This window comes from Triticum aestivum, chromosome 3B (assembly GCF_018294505.1).
Source record: "Triticum aestivum cultivar Chinese Spring chromosome 3B, IWGSC CS RefSeq v2.1, whole genome shotgun sequence".
Taxonomy (NCBI): domain Eukaryota; kingdom Viridiplantae; phylum Streptophyta; class Magnoliopsida; order Poales; family Poaceae; genus Triticum; species Triticum aestivum.
The window spans coordinates 840,551,591-840,567,606 of NC_057801.1; the positions used below are offsets into that span (position 1 = coordinate 840,551,591).

At 45.6% G+C, this 16,016-nt stretch overlaps 1 protein-coding gene across 1 annotated transcript; it reads left to right on the forward strand.

The window, feature by feature from the left end:
- The first annotated feature begins 1,104 nt into the window (after positions 1-1,104).
- On the forward strand, positions 1,105-3,253 carry LOC123067012 (4-hydroxyphenylacetaldehyde oxime monooxygenase). Its single transcript, XM_044489974.1, has 3 exons — positions 1,105-1,699; positions 1,924-2,361; positions 2,461-3,253. Exons 1-3 carry the CDS (start codon positions 1,223-1,225, stop codon positions 3,067-3,069), a joined length of 1,524 nt encoding a protein of 507 aa, XP_044345909.1. The 5' UTR covers positions 1,105-1,222; the 3' UTR covers positions 3,070-3,253.
- Positions 3,254-16,016: the final 12,763 nt, after the last annotated feature.

The following is a 16,016-nucleotide window of genomic DNA, read 5'->3' on the forward strand; positions in this document are numbered from 1 at the left end:
TTCCTACTGTCTACTCCCTCCGTTCGGAATTACTCAACCAAGAAATGAATGTATCTAGATGTATTTTAGTTGTAGATATATCTATTTTTATCCATTTTTGTGACAAGTAATTTCGAACGGAGGGAGTAGTTTGTAGGTGTGGAGTGGTGGCTCAGGTTGTTTGATATATGTTTTTACCAGACCTTTGTTCCTTTTATGGCAAAATTCAATATATATTTATCAAACATCATGGCAGTACAAAGAACACAAGAAGTGATAAAAATTACATCCATGTCCGTAGATCACCTAGCGACAACTACATGCACTGGAGCGAACCAAAGCCGCTCTGTCATCATCGCCCCTTCCTCACTGAAGCCTGGCAAACTTTACTCTAGTAGACAATCAGAAAATCATCATGCTAATGACCCAAAAGATCAGTGCACCAGAATAGCAACCACCGCCCCATGAACAGAAGCATAGATCAGAAGGATACAACTGGTAGACACATGAACATGACAAATGAAGACCGCATACACACAGATCCGCCAAGGACAAACACTGACATATCCAGCAAGATTCACCAGAGACACATCTTCACACGCCCTCCAATGATGTGAGATGCACTGCCGCGATGGGAGTTAGACAGGGAGAACTTTATTCCATCTTAAGGGACCTATCGCCGCCTTACTTTCCTGAGTATAACACAAACCTAAAAAGACTAAAAAAAACACCTAAAAACGGAGCATGAGCCCTCCAGCCGGCCAAAGCCAGGATGCTCATTGATTAACATCAAATTTAGAAATGGTTGTGCGCTTCATTGAAAATTTTATGTTAATCAATGAAATATCCAATGCCTTTATTTATTTATTTTCATTATATTTTTCATACCAGTATGACCCATTTCCATTAACTGAATAACGGAAATACAAAACCATCGAGAGTTTAAGGAGACGGGAAAGGGAGAGCGAGTCCAAAGCATCGCGTGAAAACCCACCACAGGAGCTGGCCCACGAGACACCTGCTTTGGGGCAAAAACTCGACGACACCTGGCTAGCCAACGTCTCAGAAAACAGTACCATAAGAGAACAGGTTCACAAGCGAGCAATAAGTTTCTAAGGGGACGCTCACGCAGGAGCAAAACATAGGCAGCAAAAGGAGTTTAAAAGGCCTCTAAGGCTCCAACACATGTATAAGAAGCAGTAGCAGGAGTAGCACATCACCAAACACACAACTAAGAAAATCAATGGCCATCTCACTCAGCTCGGAGCTCCTCTCCCAGCCCCAACAATGGCAGCTCCTCCTTCTGGCACTCGTCTCCCTCGTGCTCTTAACGAAGAGACTGAGCAACAAAGGACTCAGGCTACCGCCCGGCCCAGCCCGGGTTCCGATCCTGGGGAACCTGCACCAGCTAGGCGTGCTGCCGCACCGGAGCTTACGGGATCTTGCACGGAAGCACGGGCCGGTGATGCAGCTGCAGCTCGGCACCGTGCGGACGGTGGTGGTGTCGTCGGCTGAGGCGGCGCGCGAGGTGATGAAGACGCACGACGAGGACTGCTGCACCCGGCCCGTGTCCCCGGGGATGAAGCGGCTGTCCTACGGCCTCAAGAACGTCGGCTTCTCGCCATACGGTGCCTACTGGCACGCCATGCGCAAGTTCTTCGTGGTCGAGCTCTTCGGCATGCGCCATGTCGAGGCAGCATGGCATGCACGCCAGCATCAGGTACGGACAACCATGCGTGCAGCATGCAACATGTGTAAATTAATGCATACACCGTGCATGTGCCCGAACCGTCCGCATTATGTGTAGGAAATAAGAGATGGTATCTGCTGTTTACATATTTCAGTTGATTAATGGGGCACACGTCCTCATAAATAAGAGATGGTAGATACAAACTGTGCATAGTATAAAACCTCATGGACTGTATTTGACCCATGGTCGATTAGGTGGAGAAACTGATGAGCACCTTGAGCGGCTTGGCCGGAGAGCCGGTAGCGCTGAAGGAGCACATCTTAAGCCTGGCCGATGGCATCATCGGCATGCTTGGTTTTGGCGAAATGTACAACAGCGACAAGTTCCCACACCACAAGAACTTGGGGCACGTGCTTGAGGAGGCTATACATGTGCAGGCCAGCTTTTCCGCCGAGGACTATTTCCCCAACATCATCGGCCGCCTAGTCGACCAAATCACCGGTCTCGCCTCTCGTCGTGAGCGGATCTTCAAGCAGCTCGATACATTCTTCGAGACCATCATTGAGCAGCATCTTGACCCTCAGCGTGTCAAGCCCCGGAATGGTGACCTTGTTGACCGTCTCATCAGTCTATGGAAGGACAACAGTGGCACACTCAACATCACAAGAGACCATGTCAAGGGCAACATATTTGTAAGTCATATTAGTTGCCTCTACATGATGTCATGTCTCGATTGAGGAAAAAATAACAACTAACTGACATCACTCACCACCATGCATGCATGCATGCAGGGCACATTCATTGGTGGCTCAGACACGACCTCGGCGACGATTCTATGGGCGATGGCAGAGCTGACCCGAAATCCACGACTACTGGAGAGGGTGCAAGACGAGATCAGGGCCGTGGTGGGAGACAACGAGAGGGTGCGACCAGACGATCTGGCCAAGCTAGTCTACCTCAAGATGGTGGTGAAGGAGACCCTACGGCTGCACCCACCAGCGACAATGCTACTGCCAAGGGAGGCCATGCGGGACATTAGAATTGGGGACTATGACGTGTTGGCCAAGACACGGATCTATGTGAATGTGTGGGCCATTGGTAGAGACCCAGCAAGCTGGCCAGACCAGCCGGAAGAGTTCAAACCAGAGAGGTTTGAAACGAGCGAGGTAGACTTCAAGGGAGGGCATTTTGAGCTAATTCCATTTGGCGCAGGGCGGAGGATATGCCCCGCACTATCTATGAGCACGGCCACCGTGGAGTTCACGCTGGCCAACCTGCTATATAGCTTCAAGTGGGCTCTACCGGAGGGGAACGTGGTGAGCATGGAGGAGGAAGGCAAGCTTATCCCCCTCCTAAAGACACCGCTCTTCCTGGTGCCCACCCCATATCGGCACATCTAAGCACAACGGGGCATTGCATGATACACACCATAGAGATCTGGTGAAAATTAATCTGCTCCCATGTATGGAGTAAACATGCATGTAATCTTGTAACTATTAACTACTTTGTATGTACTACCAGTCTATTACCTTGAAAGACAATATATCTAAATAATAAACTTGGCACCTGCATGTTGCTGTAAAACGAGATGAATATACAAAAAACATTGTTTAAATTATTAAGCCTCAAGGGCAAGTACATATAGAGGTACAAACTTGGTGGACAAGTAGCCTATAGAATAGGAGTGTTATAGAGGTTTATTTCTAGACTTCATAATATCTACTGTTTACAATTAAACACATATTTTGTATTCTAACATCCCCCTCAGGTCATAGTGGTGGCAACACACACCATTAAGACTGAACAGGATTAGAAAAGATGAATACGGCGCCTTTCGTGCAGCTTTTGGCATCATAGACGTGAAAGCCACTGTGTGTATATGCCTCGGCCACCTGTCCATTGCCGGGTCACGAGGTGTCTTGATGACCCCATGTGTATTTGAAGTCGTAGTAGCATCGTGAGCAGTAGTGGCAAAACAGACACTTTTGGCTGGAGTAGAAGCCGTCGAAGTTGCTCAAGCGAGGTGATAACACTAGTGGAAAAAGGGTCTAATGTGCAGCTCATTAGTCTCGGTTTGAAATTGAGCCGGCACTAATGGTCACATTAGTGCCGGTTCCAACGGCTAGGTGGGCCGCTCCCTTTAGTACTGATTCGTGGAGAACCTTTAGCATCGGTTCGTGTCACGAACCGGTACTAAAAAGCGTGGTGGCAGGATGTTGTCAGACCGGGACCCGTCCAGCACCTTTAGTACCGGTTCTTGCCACGAACCGGTACTATAGGTCGTCCTACATATAAACCCTTCGTCTAGCTCACTCTGTTCTTCCCCCTTCCCCCTCTCCTCTCCTCTCTGTTCTTCCTCTTCTCCCCTCGAGCTCATCACACATTTTGCCCAAATTTTGTCAAGATTTAAGGGCCCCCATCCATTCAAGTGATCACAAAGGTTAGCAACTTTGTCCTTTCATCTCTCATTGTTAGATTAGCTCTTGCAATGCTTTATATAGTGATTAATTTGTGGGTTTTAGTATTTTTGGAGGAATTATATGTGGTAGTATATTTGATTTATATGCAATTTGAGCTTAAAATAACTCTTAGTTTGCATATGTAGGTGTGGTTTACTTAGTGCCTTCCCGTCTCCGTCATAACCACCGTCGATCGTCCGCACCGACCCGTCGCCGGCACCACCTTGTGGTGAGCCTCTTGTTCTTATCTTTTTTATATAAAAAGAATCATGTTTGTGTGATTTAGATATATAGTTACTTGTATAATTATCTTACCCGTACGTTGTTTGTTATACATAGTGCCATGGTTTTGATATTCGTCCCCGTCGGCCCTCGTCCGTGTTATGATTCGGATGTGGTATATTCTCTTTTAAAACTATTTGTTGCATTTCGTGTTTATGACAAATTGTGCCCACGAAGTTGACATAGATATTTTTATCTAGGAGGTATGTGAACCGGAATTCCAACCGACTCTATTGTCGAGAGGTTAAATTTAGTTGAAAGATAAAACAAGTATTTGAAAGAAAAATTGAAAGGAATTGAGGGGGAGAAGATGGAATTGGAGTTGCATGTTGCCGATGTCGTCGATGATCACAAGATCAAGATGGAGAAAATGCGGTTGAAGATTAGAAAGATTAGAAAATATGCCATTGATAGTGTGGCTTGGTATCATTATGATGTTGGATCAATTGTTACCTTAGTTGCGATCTTGATCGCATTTGTTGTTGCATTTAAATTCTTTAGCTAGAGGGTTATTTGTATGTTGCATTTAAGTGTTGTATATGAACTTTATGTATGAACTTGTATTAATTTGGTCTATTCGCTGGTGTGTAATGAAGATGCGCCAGCAATGGATGTACAATGACCGATGCTCTCCCCTGTTCATTGATGGCGTGCATACTTTCTGATTGCGGCTCAAGCAAACAAGCGGGCGGATGGTTTTATGCCTTGTCCATGTGCTGGCTATAAGAATGGTCACAATTACTCTAACTCAAGAACCATTCACGTCCACCTGTTTGAGTCCGGTTTCATGCCCCACTATAATGTTTGGACCAAGTACGGAGAAAGAGGGGTTATGATGGAAGACAATGAAGAAGAAGAGGATGACGATAGCTATCCTGGCCATGGTTTCCCTGAATACGATGATACAACAATTGGGGAAGAAGCTGAGCCGGCGATGCGGAAGAAGCTGAAGAAGAGGCATCAGATGAGCCCGCTGATGATCTAGCTCGGGCCATTTCCGATGCAAAGAGAAACTGCGCAAGTGAAAAGGAGAAGAAGAAGATGCAGCGCATGTTAGAGGATCACAAGAAATTGTTTTATCCGAATTGCGAAGGTGACAAGAAAAAGCTGGGCACCACACTGGAATTGCTGCAATGGTAGGCAGAGAATGGTCTATCTGATAAGGGATTTGGAAAGTTGCTGGTAATGATAAAGAATATGCTTCCAAAGGACAACGAATTGCCCGATAGTACGTACGAAGCGAAGAAGGTTGTCTGCCCTCTAGGTTTAGAGGTGCAGAAGATACATGCATGCCCTAATGACTTCATCCTCTACCACGATGAGTACGAGGATTTGAAAGCGTGCCCGGTATGCGGTGCATTGCGCTATAAGATCAGCCGCGATGACCTTGGTGATGTCGAGGGCGAGCACCCCAGGAAGAAGATTCCTGCAAAGGTGATGTGATATGCTCCTATAATACCACAGTTGAAACATTTTTTCCAAAACAAAGAGCATGCGAAGGCGATGCGATGGCACGGAGAAGACCGTAAGAAAGACAGAAAGTTGAGAGTACCCGCTGACGGGTCACAGTGGAGAAAAATCGAGAGAAAGTATAGGGAGGAGTTTGCAGGTGACCCAAGGAACCTATGGTTTGGTCTAAGCGCAGATGGCATTAATCCTTTTGGGGAGCAGAGCCGCAACCATAGCACGTGGCCTGTGACTCTATGTTTGTATAACCTTCCTCCTTGGTTGTGCATGAAGCGGAAGTTCATTATGATGCCAGTGCTCATCCAAGGCCCTAAGCAACCCGGCAACGACATTGATGTGTACCTAAGGCCATTAGTTGAAGAACTGTTACAATTGCGGAATGGAAAAGGTGTACGTGCATGGGATGAGCACAAACAGGAAGAATTTGACCTAAAGGCGTTGCTGTTCGTGACCATCAATGATTGGCCTGCTCTGAGTAACCTTCTAGGACAGACAAACAAGGGATACCGCGGATGCACGCACTGTTTGGATGATATTGACAATATGTATTTGGATAGTTGTAGGAAGAATGTGTACCTGAGACATCGTCGATTTCTTCCGAGCAGGCATCCCGTAAGAAAGAAAGGCAAGCATTTCAAAGGTGAGGCAGATCACCGGACGAAGCCTTGCCACCGTACTGGTGCTGATGTACATGATATGGTCAAGGATTTGAAGGTAATCTTTGGAAAGGGTCCTGGCAGACAACCTGTTCCGAAGGACGCTGACGGACGCGCCCCCATGTGGAAGAAGAAATCTATATTTTGGGACCTGCCATATTGGAAAGACCTAGAGGTCCGCTCCGCAATCGACGTGATGCACGTGACAAAGAATCTTTGCGTGACCTTGCTTAGCTTTTTGGGCGTGTATGGGAAGACAAAAGATACACCAGAGGCACGGGAGGACCAGCAACGTATGCACGGAAAAGACGGCATAATCTGGGTCAGGCCAGCTACGCTCTTACCAAAGAAGAGAAGGAAATCTTCTTTGAATGCCTTCTCAGTATGAAGGTACCATCTGGCTTCTCGTCGAATATAAAGGGAATAATAAATATAGCAGAGAAAAAGTTCCAGAACCTAAAGTCTCATGACTGCCACGTGATTATGACGCAACTGCCTCCGGTTGCATTGAGGGGGCTTCTACTGGAAAACGTTCGATTAGCCATTGTGAAGCTATGTGCACTCCTCAATGCAATCTCTCAGAAGGTAATCGATCCAGAAATCATACCAAGGTTACAAAATGATTTGGTGCAATGTCTTGTCAGTTTCGAGTTGGTGTTCCCACCATCCTTCTTTAACATCATGACGCACATCCTAGTTCACCTTTGCGAAGAGATTAACGTTTTGGTTCCTGTATTTCTACACAATATGTTCCCCTTTGAGAGGTTCATGGGATTCTTGAAGAAATATGTTCATAATCGTGCTAGGCCAGAAGGAAGCATCTTGAAGGGCCATCAAAATGAGAAGGTCATTGAGTTTTGTATTGACTTTATTCCTGACCTTAAGCCGATTGGTTTTCCTGAATCGCGGCATAAGGGCAGACTGGATGGAAAAGGCACGCTAGGAGGGGATCAAATAATATGTATGGGCGGGCATTCTCTCACTGAAGCACACTACACAGTTCTACAGAATTCCACTTGGTGGCTCCGTATATGGAGGAACACAAGAATTTTCTACACTCCAAACACCCGGAGTAGTCTGACGACTGGATTACACGTGAACAAATGAGGACTTTCGCCGGTTGGTTGCATACACGTGCCATGCATGATGGCGATATTGAAGATGACATGTACTCGCTGTCCCAGTTATCATCTTCGAATATAATGACTTTCAAAGGGTACGGGATAAATGGGAATACATTTTATATGATCGCCCAAGATAAGAAGAGCACCAACCAAAACAATAGTGTCCGCTTTGATGCAACAACCAACACGGGAAAGGAAACATATTATGGTTACATAGAGGACATATGGGAACTTAACTATGGAGGTGGTTTGAAGGTCCCTTTGTTTCGGTACAAATGGGTCAATATGACACGAGGCGGGGTAACGGAAGACCCGTAGTACGGAATGACAACAGTGGATCTCAACAATCTTGCGTATGCAGACGAACCATTCGTCCTAGCCAATGATGTGGCGCAGGTTTTCTATGTGAAAGACATGTCTACCAGGCCGAGAAAAAGAAAAGATAAGGAAGCGAATGGATTATACGATGAGCCAAAGCGCCACATAGTTCTTTCAGGGAAAACAAACATCGTGGGAGTGGATGAGAAGACAGACATGTCAGAAGATTATGAAAAGTTTGATGAAATTGCTTCATTCAAAGTGAATATTGATCCGAGCATCCAGTTAAATGATGAAGATTGTCCATGGTTACGGCGCAAAGGGACACACGCGAAGAAAAAATTTCACACCCAAAGATCCCACACTGGCATGTGATAGTCTTTACTGTCATCACTTTCTTCTGTAGTGACTTTCCAGACTTATATATCTGGAAAGTGCCGCTTCGAACAAACCGGAGGGAATCTTTGTAATAGTTAGGGTACTTATGTGTTTTGGTATTTGAAACGCGAAGAAATTTTATGTGCAAAAACTGGATGCACTTTGTCTACAAATTAGTTCGTCAAATAATTCAAATTTAAACTATTCAAATTTAAAAACTACTGGCACTAACAGAAAGTTTGTATTTTTTTGTAACTATAGAAAAAATATTCAAAAATAAATAAAGTAGAAAAAAATATTCAGAAATAAATAAATGAAAATAAATAAAGTAGAAAAGAAAAAACTAAATATTTTTGGAGACAAAAACTAAATTAAAAAATAAACTATTCAAATTTGAAAACTACTCGCAATAACAGAAAGTTTGTAATTTTTTGTACCTAAAGAAAAAATATTCAGAAATAAACAAATGAAAATAAATAAAGTAGAAAAGAAAAAAAACTAATTTTTTGTTGAGACAAACACTAAATTGAAAAAATAAACTATTCAAATTTGAAAACTACTCGCACTAAGAGAAAGTTTGTAATTTTTTTGTACCTAAAGAAAAAATATTCAGGAATAAATAATGAAAATAAATACGGTAGAAATGAAAAAAACTAAATTTTTATTGAAACAAAAACTAAATAAAAAAACCCACCTACTGGGCCATAGCGGCCTGCATACGACTAGAAACCCAACCTGTAACTGGGCTAGGATGTAGGCCCGCTAGCCGAGTAGGCCCAACAGGGCAGAGTAGAAGAGGTAGACCTAGAAGGCCTGCATTGGAGAGGAGCTCAATGCAGTGCCCGCGCCGGGGCTTATAAACTGGCCTTGGCGCTCCTCGACTAGCGAGGTGGGACTAAACTTGGGCACCGCCTGGAGCCAGCGCACCCCTTTAGTACCGGGCGGTGGCTCCAACCGGTACTAAACGGGGGGCCTTTACTACCGGTTGTAGCCACCACCCGGTACTAAAGGGGTGCGCCTCCCGCCACTTTGCCTGGCCAAAACAGACATTTATTATCGGTTAGTGGCTCCAACCGGTACTAAAGGTAGGTTCTATAAAAGAGAACACTTCAAAAAAAATTGGCAGTTTCGTTCCCTCTGCTTCTTCTCTTCATCTGCCCCATCGCCGCCGCCCCTCGTCGCCGCCCCCGTCGCCGTCCATCGCCGTCGCCGCCGCCGCCGTCCCCGTCCCCGTCATCGTCCCCTCTGCCTTGCCGTCATGTCGCCTCGCCGTCGCCGTCGCCTCGCCGTCCCGTCGCCTCGCCTTCGCCGTCGCCTGCGCTGTGAGCCCCTCTCCCCGGCCCCTCTCCTCCCTCCAATCGAAGCCGCCGCACCGTCGGCGCCGTAGGTGCACACGCGCTCGCGCGTGCACACACACACACGCGCACACGCACACACACATTTAGTTTTTAGTTTGTAGTTTTTTCTGTTTTTTATACACATGTTTTAGATGAATTAGTTAATTAGATTAGATTAATGTCAAATAGTATATAGAAATGTTAGAAATGTTACAGAAATTTTAGAAATTTTAGAAATGTTGGTTTTAGCTAGATGAATTAGATTAATTTCCAATTGTTATAGAGATGTTATAGAAATGTTAGTTTTTAGTTTCTTATAATTTTAGTTATACAAAGTTAGAATTTGAATATAAGAAATCACAATCCGATCATTTAAAAAGTGTTACTTTTGCGGCGTATCGTATTTGTTCTCGACGATGCCCGGCCCGCATACTCGCCGTCGACCCATTCGCGACGACGTCCTGCTTCAGAGGACCCATGTCCGGGATTGGGCTCCGCCGGGCTGGCACTGGGAGGTGCTACCTTCAGGGGCTCGCCGCTTGGTGAGGAACCCGGGTCCCGTCGTCAACCCTGAGATCCTTTGGTGGCGTTCCCGTGGGCCACTTTCGGTACGGAGGGAGCCGGCCCCGCCGGAGGTGGTGCGTCGCCGTGTCACGGAGGTGGACGAGCACGTGTGTCGCTAAATGGCTGCTATGGACATCAGGTTCTCTGATACCTGGCAGGGTCTTTCGGGAGATGACCGGAGCTATGATCATGTGATGGTTCCTTCTCTTTGGGTATCCACCGCCCGCACCTCAGGAACCGCGAGTGGCCTAGATTAATCTGTAGTATTCGATCTTTATTAGCTAGATAGCTAGTGATGTATTAGATATATAATATTCGGGACGATGTATTCGAGATTATATATTATTCGAGACGATGCATATTATGTACTATGATTCAGGATTTCCTCTTATTGATTGCATGCATGCATATTGTAATTTGAATACTAAATTGTTTTATATTTCTTCTGGATTTGTTAACTAAAAGCTATGGCGGACAATACCGGCAGAGAGGTAGAAGAGGCCATGTTCGATATCATACGCTCCCCTCGCGCGCCAGATAATCGAAATGAAGAAGATGACGGCTCCAAATATCTGAACAATACCGGGGAGGGTGATAATATGATATTCGATCGCGACGACCGAATTGATGAAGTCATGGATTATGATGGCGAAGAAATTAATGATTATGATGACGACGAAATTAATGATTATGATGACGACGAAATTAATGATTATGATGGTGAAGAAAATGTTGATCTTGGTAAAACAGAGACCGGCGAGGTATATTTATATAAGCAGGCATCTGGTGATCATCGCATGTTTTAAATGATTTGAAGATATATTAACAAATCGATCTTTCTTCTTTTCAGCCCTCCGGATTGAGCAAATCTTCTACACGTAGAGTGCGAGGCATGGGGAAAAAGTTGAAGGAGGGCGTAAAGTACAACATCGAGGCCACCAAAACTAGTGGCGAACCAATAGCGCCTAAGAACATTGCGAACAAGTTCGTTCGTTAGTGCGGAGTTCTTGTGAAGGACAAACTCCCGATCTCCCTTCAAGAATGGAAAAAGCCATCAAAGCCACGTCCAGATCTTACTTTTGTCGATGACAGAGCAAGAAATGCGCTTTGGGAAGAACTCATGGAACATTTCATCCTACCAGATCATTTCACAGCTGCAGATGTGGAGAAAGTCAAGGACACTACTCTTAGGAAGATGGCAATTGCATTCAACAACCACAAGAAAATTGTATGGAAGGACTACGTCAAAGCAGGAAAGAAGACTCCAGAATTCAAGGGAACACTTGAGAACCAAAGAGAACACTAGGACGATTTCATGAAACTCAAGGAATCAGGATTATCTAAGGAACGGCCCAGAAAAAACAAGGCCAATGCCGCCAAAAGGAGCAATTCCATAGGCTGGGCCAGGTGGCTACGCGGTGGCAATGCCTAAGTGGGATAAGTCTGAGCAAGAGATGGTGGATGCAGGGGTCACTCCAGTTACTAGGAGCTGGCCCCCCAGGTGCAGAAGTTGGTTCTATGCGCATGGGGGGGCGTTGACCCGAAGACAGGCTTGGTTTCGAAGAAGGAAAGTCTTAAAGGAGCCGATGAATAGTTAGTTGAAGCAATAGAAGAAGCTCGAACGGGGGTGTTCACGCCCAACAGAGAGAACGACGAGCTACGCGTGCCCTGGGAAATCCTGAACACCCGGGAAGAACACGAGGAAAGGGCGTTGTTCTGTGGTATGAGGGATTTTCTGAGTGGAATGCCGACTACAGAAGCCGTGCGAGAAGGAAGATGGAGGAGGAGAAGAAGAAGAAGCTGGAGGATGAGCAGAGGAAGCAGGAAGCAGAACGACTTTAAGGCCTAGGATCAGCGCACACGGACTTGGCACTCAAATTCCAGAGGTAGCAGGAGCAGATCGACTCGCTTAGCCAGGAAAGGGGGTCTCAGCAGCGGCTGCACCAAGTGCATGATCCAGCATTGGATAGCACCATCCCATCCATGCCAAGAAGCGGCGTGGGTTCCGCCCTGTGCGACACACTACTGGATAGATACCCTATGGATGACATCAAGGAGAACACTAACTATGAGCTACACTTCAAAGTAAAGAACATATCCGTGAAGGTGGCGGACGCCATTGCTTATACAAATCCCCCCGAAGCAACCTACCATTGCGAAACGATTCCAGACGGCTATGCTCCTGTCGTGGTTGATGAGGTGGTGGACTATTATTCAGGGCTACAGCTTGACATTCCTGGAGGTGACAAGGATCACACACTAGGAGAGGCCATACATCGTATCATCCTATGAAGAAAGGGTTGCATCATTATTCCAAGGCCACCGACACCGTGTCAGCTAGAGCTTGAAATTCCAGGAGGTGACGAGGAGCAGACGACACACGCTCCTCCAACGCGTGAGGCCCTCCTCCTGCTTCAACTCAGCCAACGCGTGAGGCCACTCCTCCTGCTTCAACTCAGCCATTGCGTGAGGCCACTCCTCCTGCTTCAAGTCAGCCAACGCGTGAGGCCACTCCTCCTCCTTCAACTCAGCCAACGCGTGAGGCCACTTCTCCTCCTCCAAGTCCACCAACGCGTGCCACTCCTCCTCCAAGTCCGACATCGCATCAGCCGTCTCCGCTGCCTCAGCAATCGCGGAAGAGAGCCGCCGTAGCTATGGTGCGTAGTGCTACAAGTCGAGGTAGTACAGGAGGTACAGGCAGAGGCAAGCGATTTCAATATGGTCCAAAAAGCCTTGCGCCTCTTCCGTAGAGGCCTTACGACATGACCAAGGAGCAAAACGATGCCATAGTGAAGGCCCAAGTGGAGGCCCATTTTGCACCAAAACCGGCACCGCCGCCAAGGGAGAAAGTGCCCGAGGAGAAGATTGACCACTTTATTCGTATGGCGCGACCACCAGCTCCCAAGCCTGTTGACTCAGACTATGAGCGCCAAATTAGGAAGGCACATCGAGCAAAACAACAGGGGTCGATCTCGATCTCAAGACAAGTAGCTGGCCAAAAATGCGGGAAAACCGTTCCCCAGCTAGGAGAATAGGTGGCGCAATCGATGCCCCCTCTTGTTGTACCAACACATGAGAGTAGAGGCGCCGGTTAGCTGGTAATAACCAAGGAGCATAGACGGAACGCTAAAATGCTTGACATCACTGTTGGACAACTCCTCGAGATTGAGCCCATGCCTAAGCTTAAAGAGGATGAGATAAAATGGAAATATGCCCGCGGCCAACCTTTGGTAAGGCCTGAGGAGGTCAAGAACCTCCCAACGAGAATTTATCAATTGCATGATTGGTACATGAAAATTATCAAGAGTAGCAATCGAGAGGGCCTCATGGTGAAAGTCAAGGAAGAGTATTACTTCCATAAGCTAGCTCTGTCCATTGAGTATTCAAAACTATTTCAGTTATTCCATCAAGACGCACTCGACAAATCCGTCGTCGGTTTGTATTGTCTGTAAGTGATTTCTTTCTGTAATTCAAGTCTCAAGCTAGCTGTACTGCTCATTGATCGATCATTACCTGTAATTATCCTCACTATATTCTTTTCAGTGGTATATTATGCAGGATGAAGATGTATGAAATGAAAAAAGCTGGACGCTATGGCATCGGGTTCATTGACCCAAATACCATTAATGAAGAAACATGGGGATATGCATGATATCAAACAGAGGTAGAGAAAAACATGCTAGAGTTCTTGAAGCGCCTCAATACCAATGAACATATACTACTTCCTTACAACTACACGTGAGTCACACTGTCTTGTACTTCAAATTCTGTTTTTACTTACTAACTAGCTAGATATTAATAATTAATTGTATATGATTTAGGGTAGTTGATGAGTGTTATGCACATGCCCGCTTAATTAAGACATGCAAACGTGTGTGCATGCAGTTACCATTGGATCTTGTTAATCATTAAAGTTGACGAAGGAATAGTTAAAGTACTGGACTCACTACTTAAAGAGAAGAGAGAGTACACAACCGTGAAGGGGATAGTCGACAGGTAATTTCAATCATTATTAACTATATGTCATCCTCTTTAGTTCGTCATTTCCTGATATCAACTATTTAATAACTCGTTTATTCATTTTCTTTGCCGGCGGGCAGGGCTTGGGCAAAGTTCAGGAATTCGAAAGAGGTTCCAGGCGAATGGAGAGAAAGGCTGCATTGGTTTCGACCCAAGGTACAATTAATTAAGTACTACAATCTTACCATGCATCTCGTTAATTCTAGTTTCAATACCATTAATTATCATGCTTAATTAATTATTATCTGATTAAATTCTATTCTCGTAATGGCCCTGAAGCAGGCGCAGGGGAGAGACCATTGTGCACACTGCGTTTTTGAGAACATTCGCATGATGACGTCCGAAAGGACCAAAACTAAGAGACAGCTATGGGTACGCCCGTTTGACAGAACACTGTTGACAATTTTTACGTTATTATCGACATCTAGTCATATAACTAATACATATGCATATTGATCTCCTTCTTAACAGTTCGAATCGGTGTGGGAGACGCTCCTATCAGTGGAGCGCATACGAGCACTTCAAGAGGAAATAGCGGGATTTTTGCTCGACGAGGTCATAGATCCCAAAGGGGAATTCTACTACCCGATACTGCCCCAATGAACTACTCCCAATTGTCATCGTGCTCCGAAGGCACCAAGAAAAATGCCACTGGATCTAAAAGGCTACATGTAGGAAAAATTGTGTACTAAAAAGTTTGGGGGGTTTTGGTTTTATTATTATCATAACGTGTACAATATGTAGTATCAAAAATACTAGCAAAGAAAAAGAATTAAATGGAAAACACAAATATATATAAATAATCGGTTCTACGAGAAATTCTATTTATATATATGCATAACGTGTACAATATGTAGTATCGTAAAATACTAGCAAAGAAAAAGAATTAAATGGAAAACACAAAATTAAAGGAAAAATAAATAATAAAACCAAAACCCCCCAAACTTTTTAGTACCGGTTGGTAACACCAACTGGTACTAAAGCTCTCCCCACACACGGCCCTGGCTCGTGCCACGTGGTGGTCGTTTAGCTGCGGTTCGAGCCGAACCGGTACTAAAGGGGGGGGGGGCTTTAGTCCCCACCCTTTAGTACCGGTTACAGAACCGGCACTAAAGCCCCTTACGAACCGGGGCTATAGCCCGGTTCTGCACTAGTGTAACCATTGTTGTTGAAGTCATTGTGGTCGAGAGTAAGGGTGTGGTAGCCCTAGTCGGTTAGGCCAATTGTGATGACACCGAGGGAGAAGCCACATGAAATGTAGGAGTAGCAATAGACATCCAAATATGTTTAGCGTAATCGGTCACCGAGGGAAGAATCGACGCTGTGGGGGCTATCCTAGCATCGAGAGAACCATAATTTATTGTAGGATTGTAGCAAAGATGAACCGACGGTGAGCGTGCTGGTGTAGTTGCTTCTTCCGATTTTCAGCATCAAACGTTATTAGTGTAGGTGATGGAGTCCTGGACTAGGGGGTGTCCAGATAGCCGAACTATCATCATCGGCCGGACTCCAAGACTATGAAGATACAAGATTGAAGACTTCGTCCCGTGTCCGGATGAGGCTTTCCTTGGCGTGGAAGGCAAGCTTGGCGATACGGATATGTAGATCTCCTACCATTGTAACCGACTCTGTGTAACCCTAGCCCTCTCTGGTGTCTATATAAACCGGAGGGTTTTAGTCCATAGGACAGAACAACAATCATACCATAGGCTAGCTTCTAGGGTTTAGCCTCCTTGATCTCG

What these genes read in the sequence shown, in the direction of transcription:
- LOC123067012 (XM_044489974.1), top strand. Translation starts at nt 1,223, where the DNA reads ATGGCCATCTCACTCAGCTCGGAGCTCCTCTCCCAGCCCCAACAATGG. An exon ending in GGCATGCACGCCAGCATCAG is followed by an intron (nt 1,700 to 1,923) that starts GTACGGACAACC and finishes ATGGTCGATTAG; the next exon opens with GTGGAGAAACTGATGAGCAC. An exon ending in ATGTCAAGGGCAACATATTT is followed by an intron (nt 2,362 to 2,460) that starts GTAAGTCATATT and finishes GCATGCATGCAG; the next exon opens with GGCACATTCATTGGTGGCTC.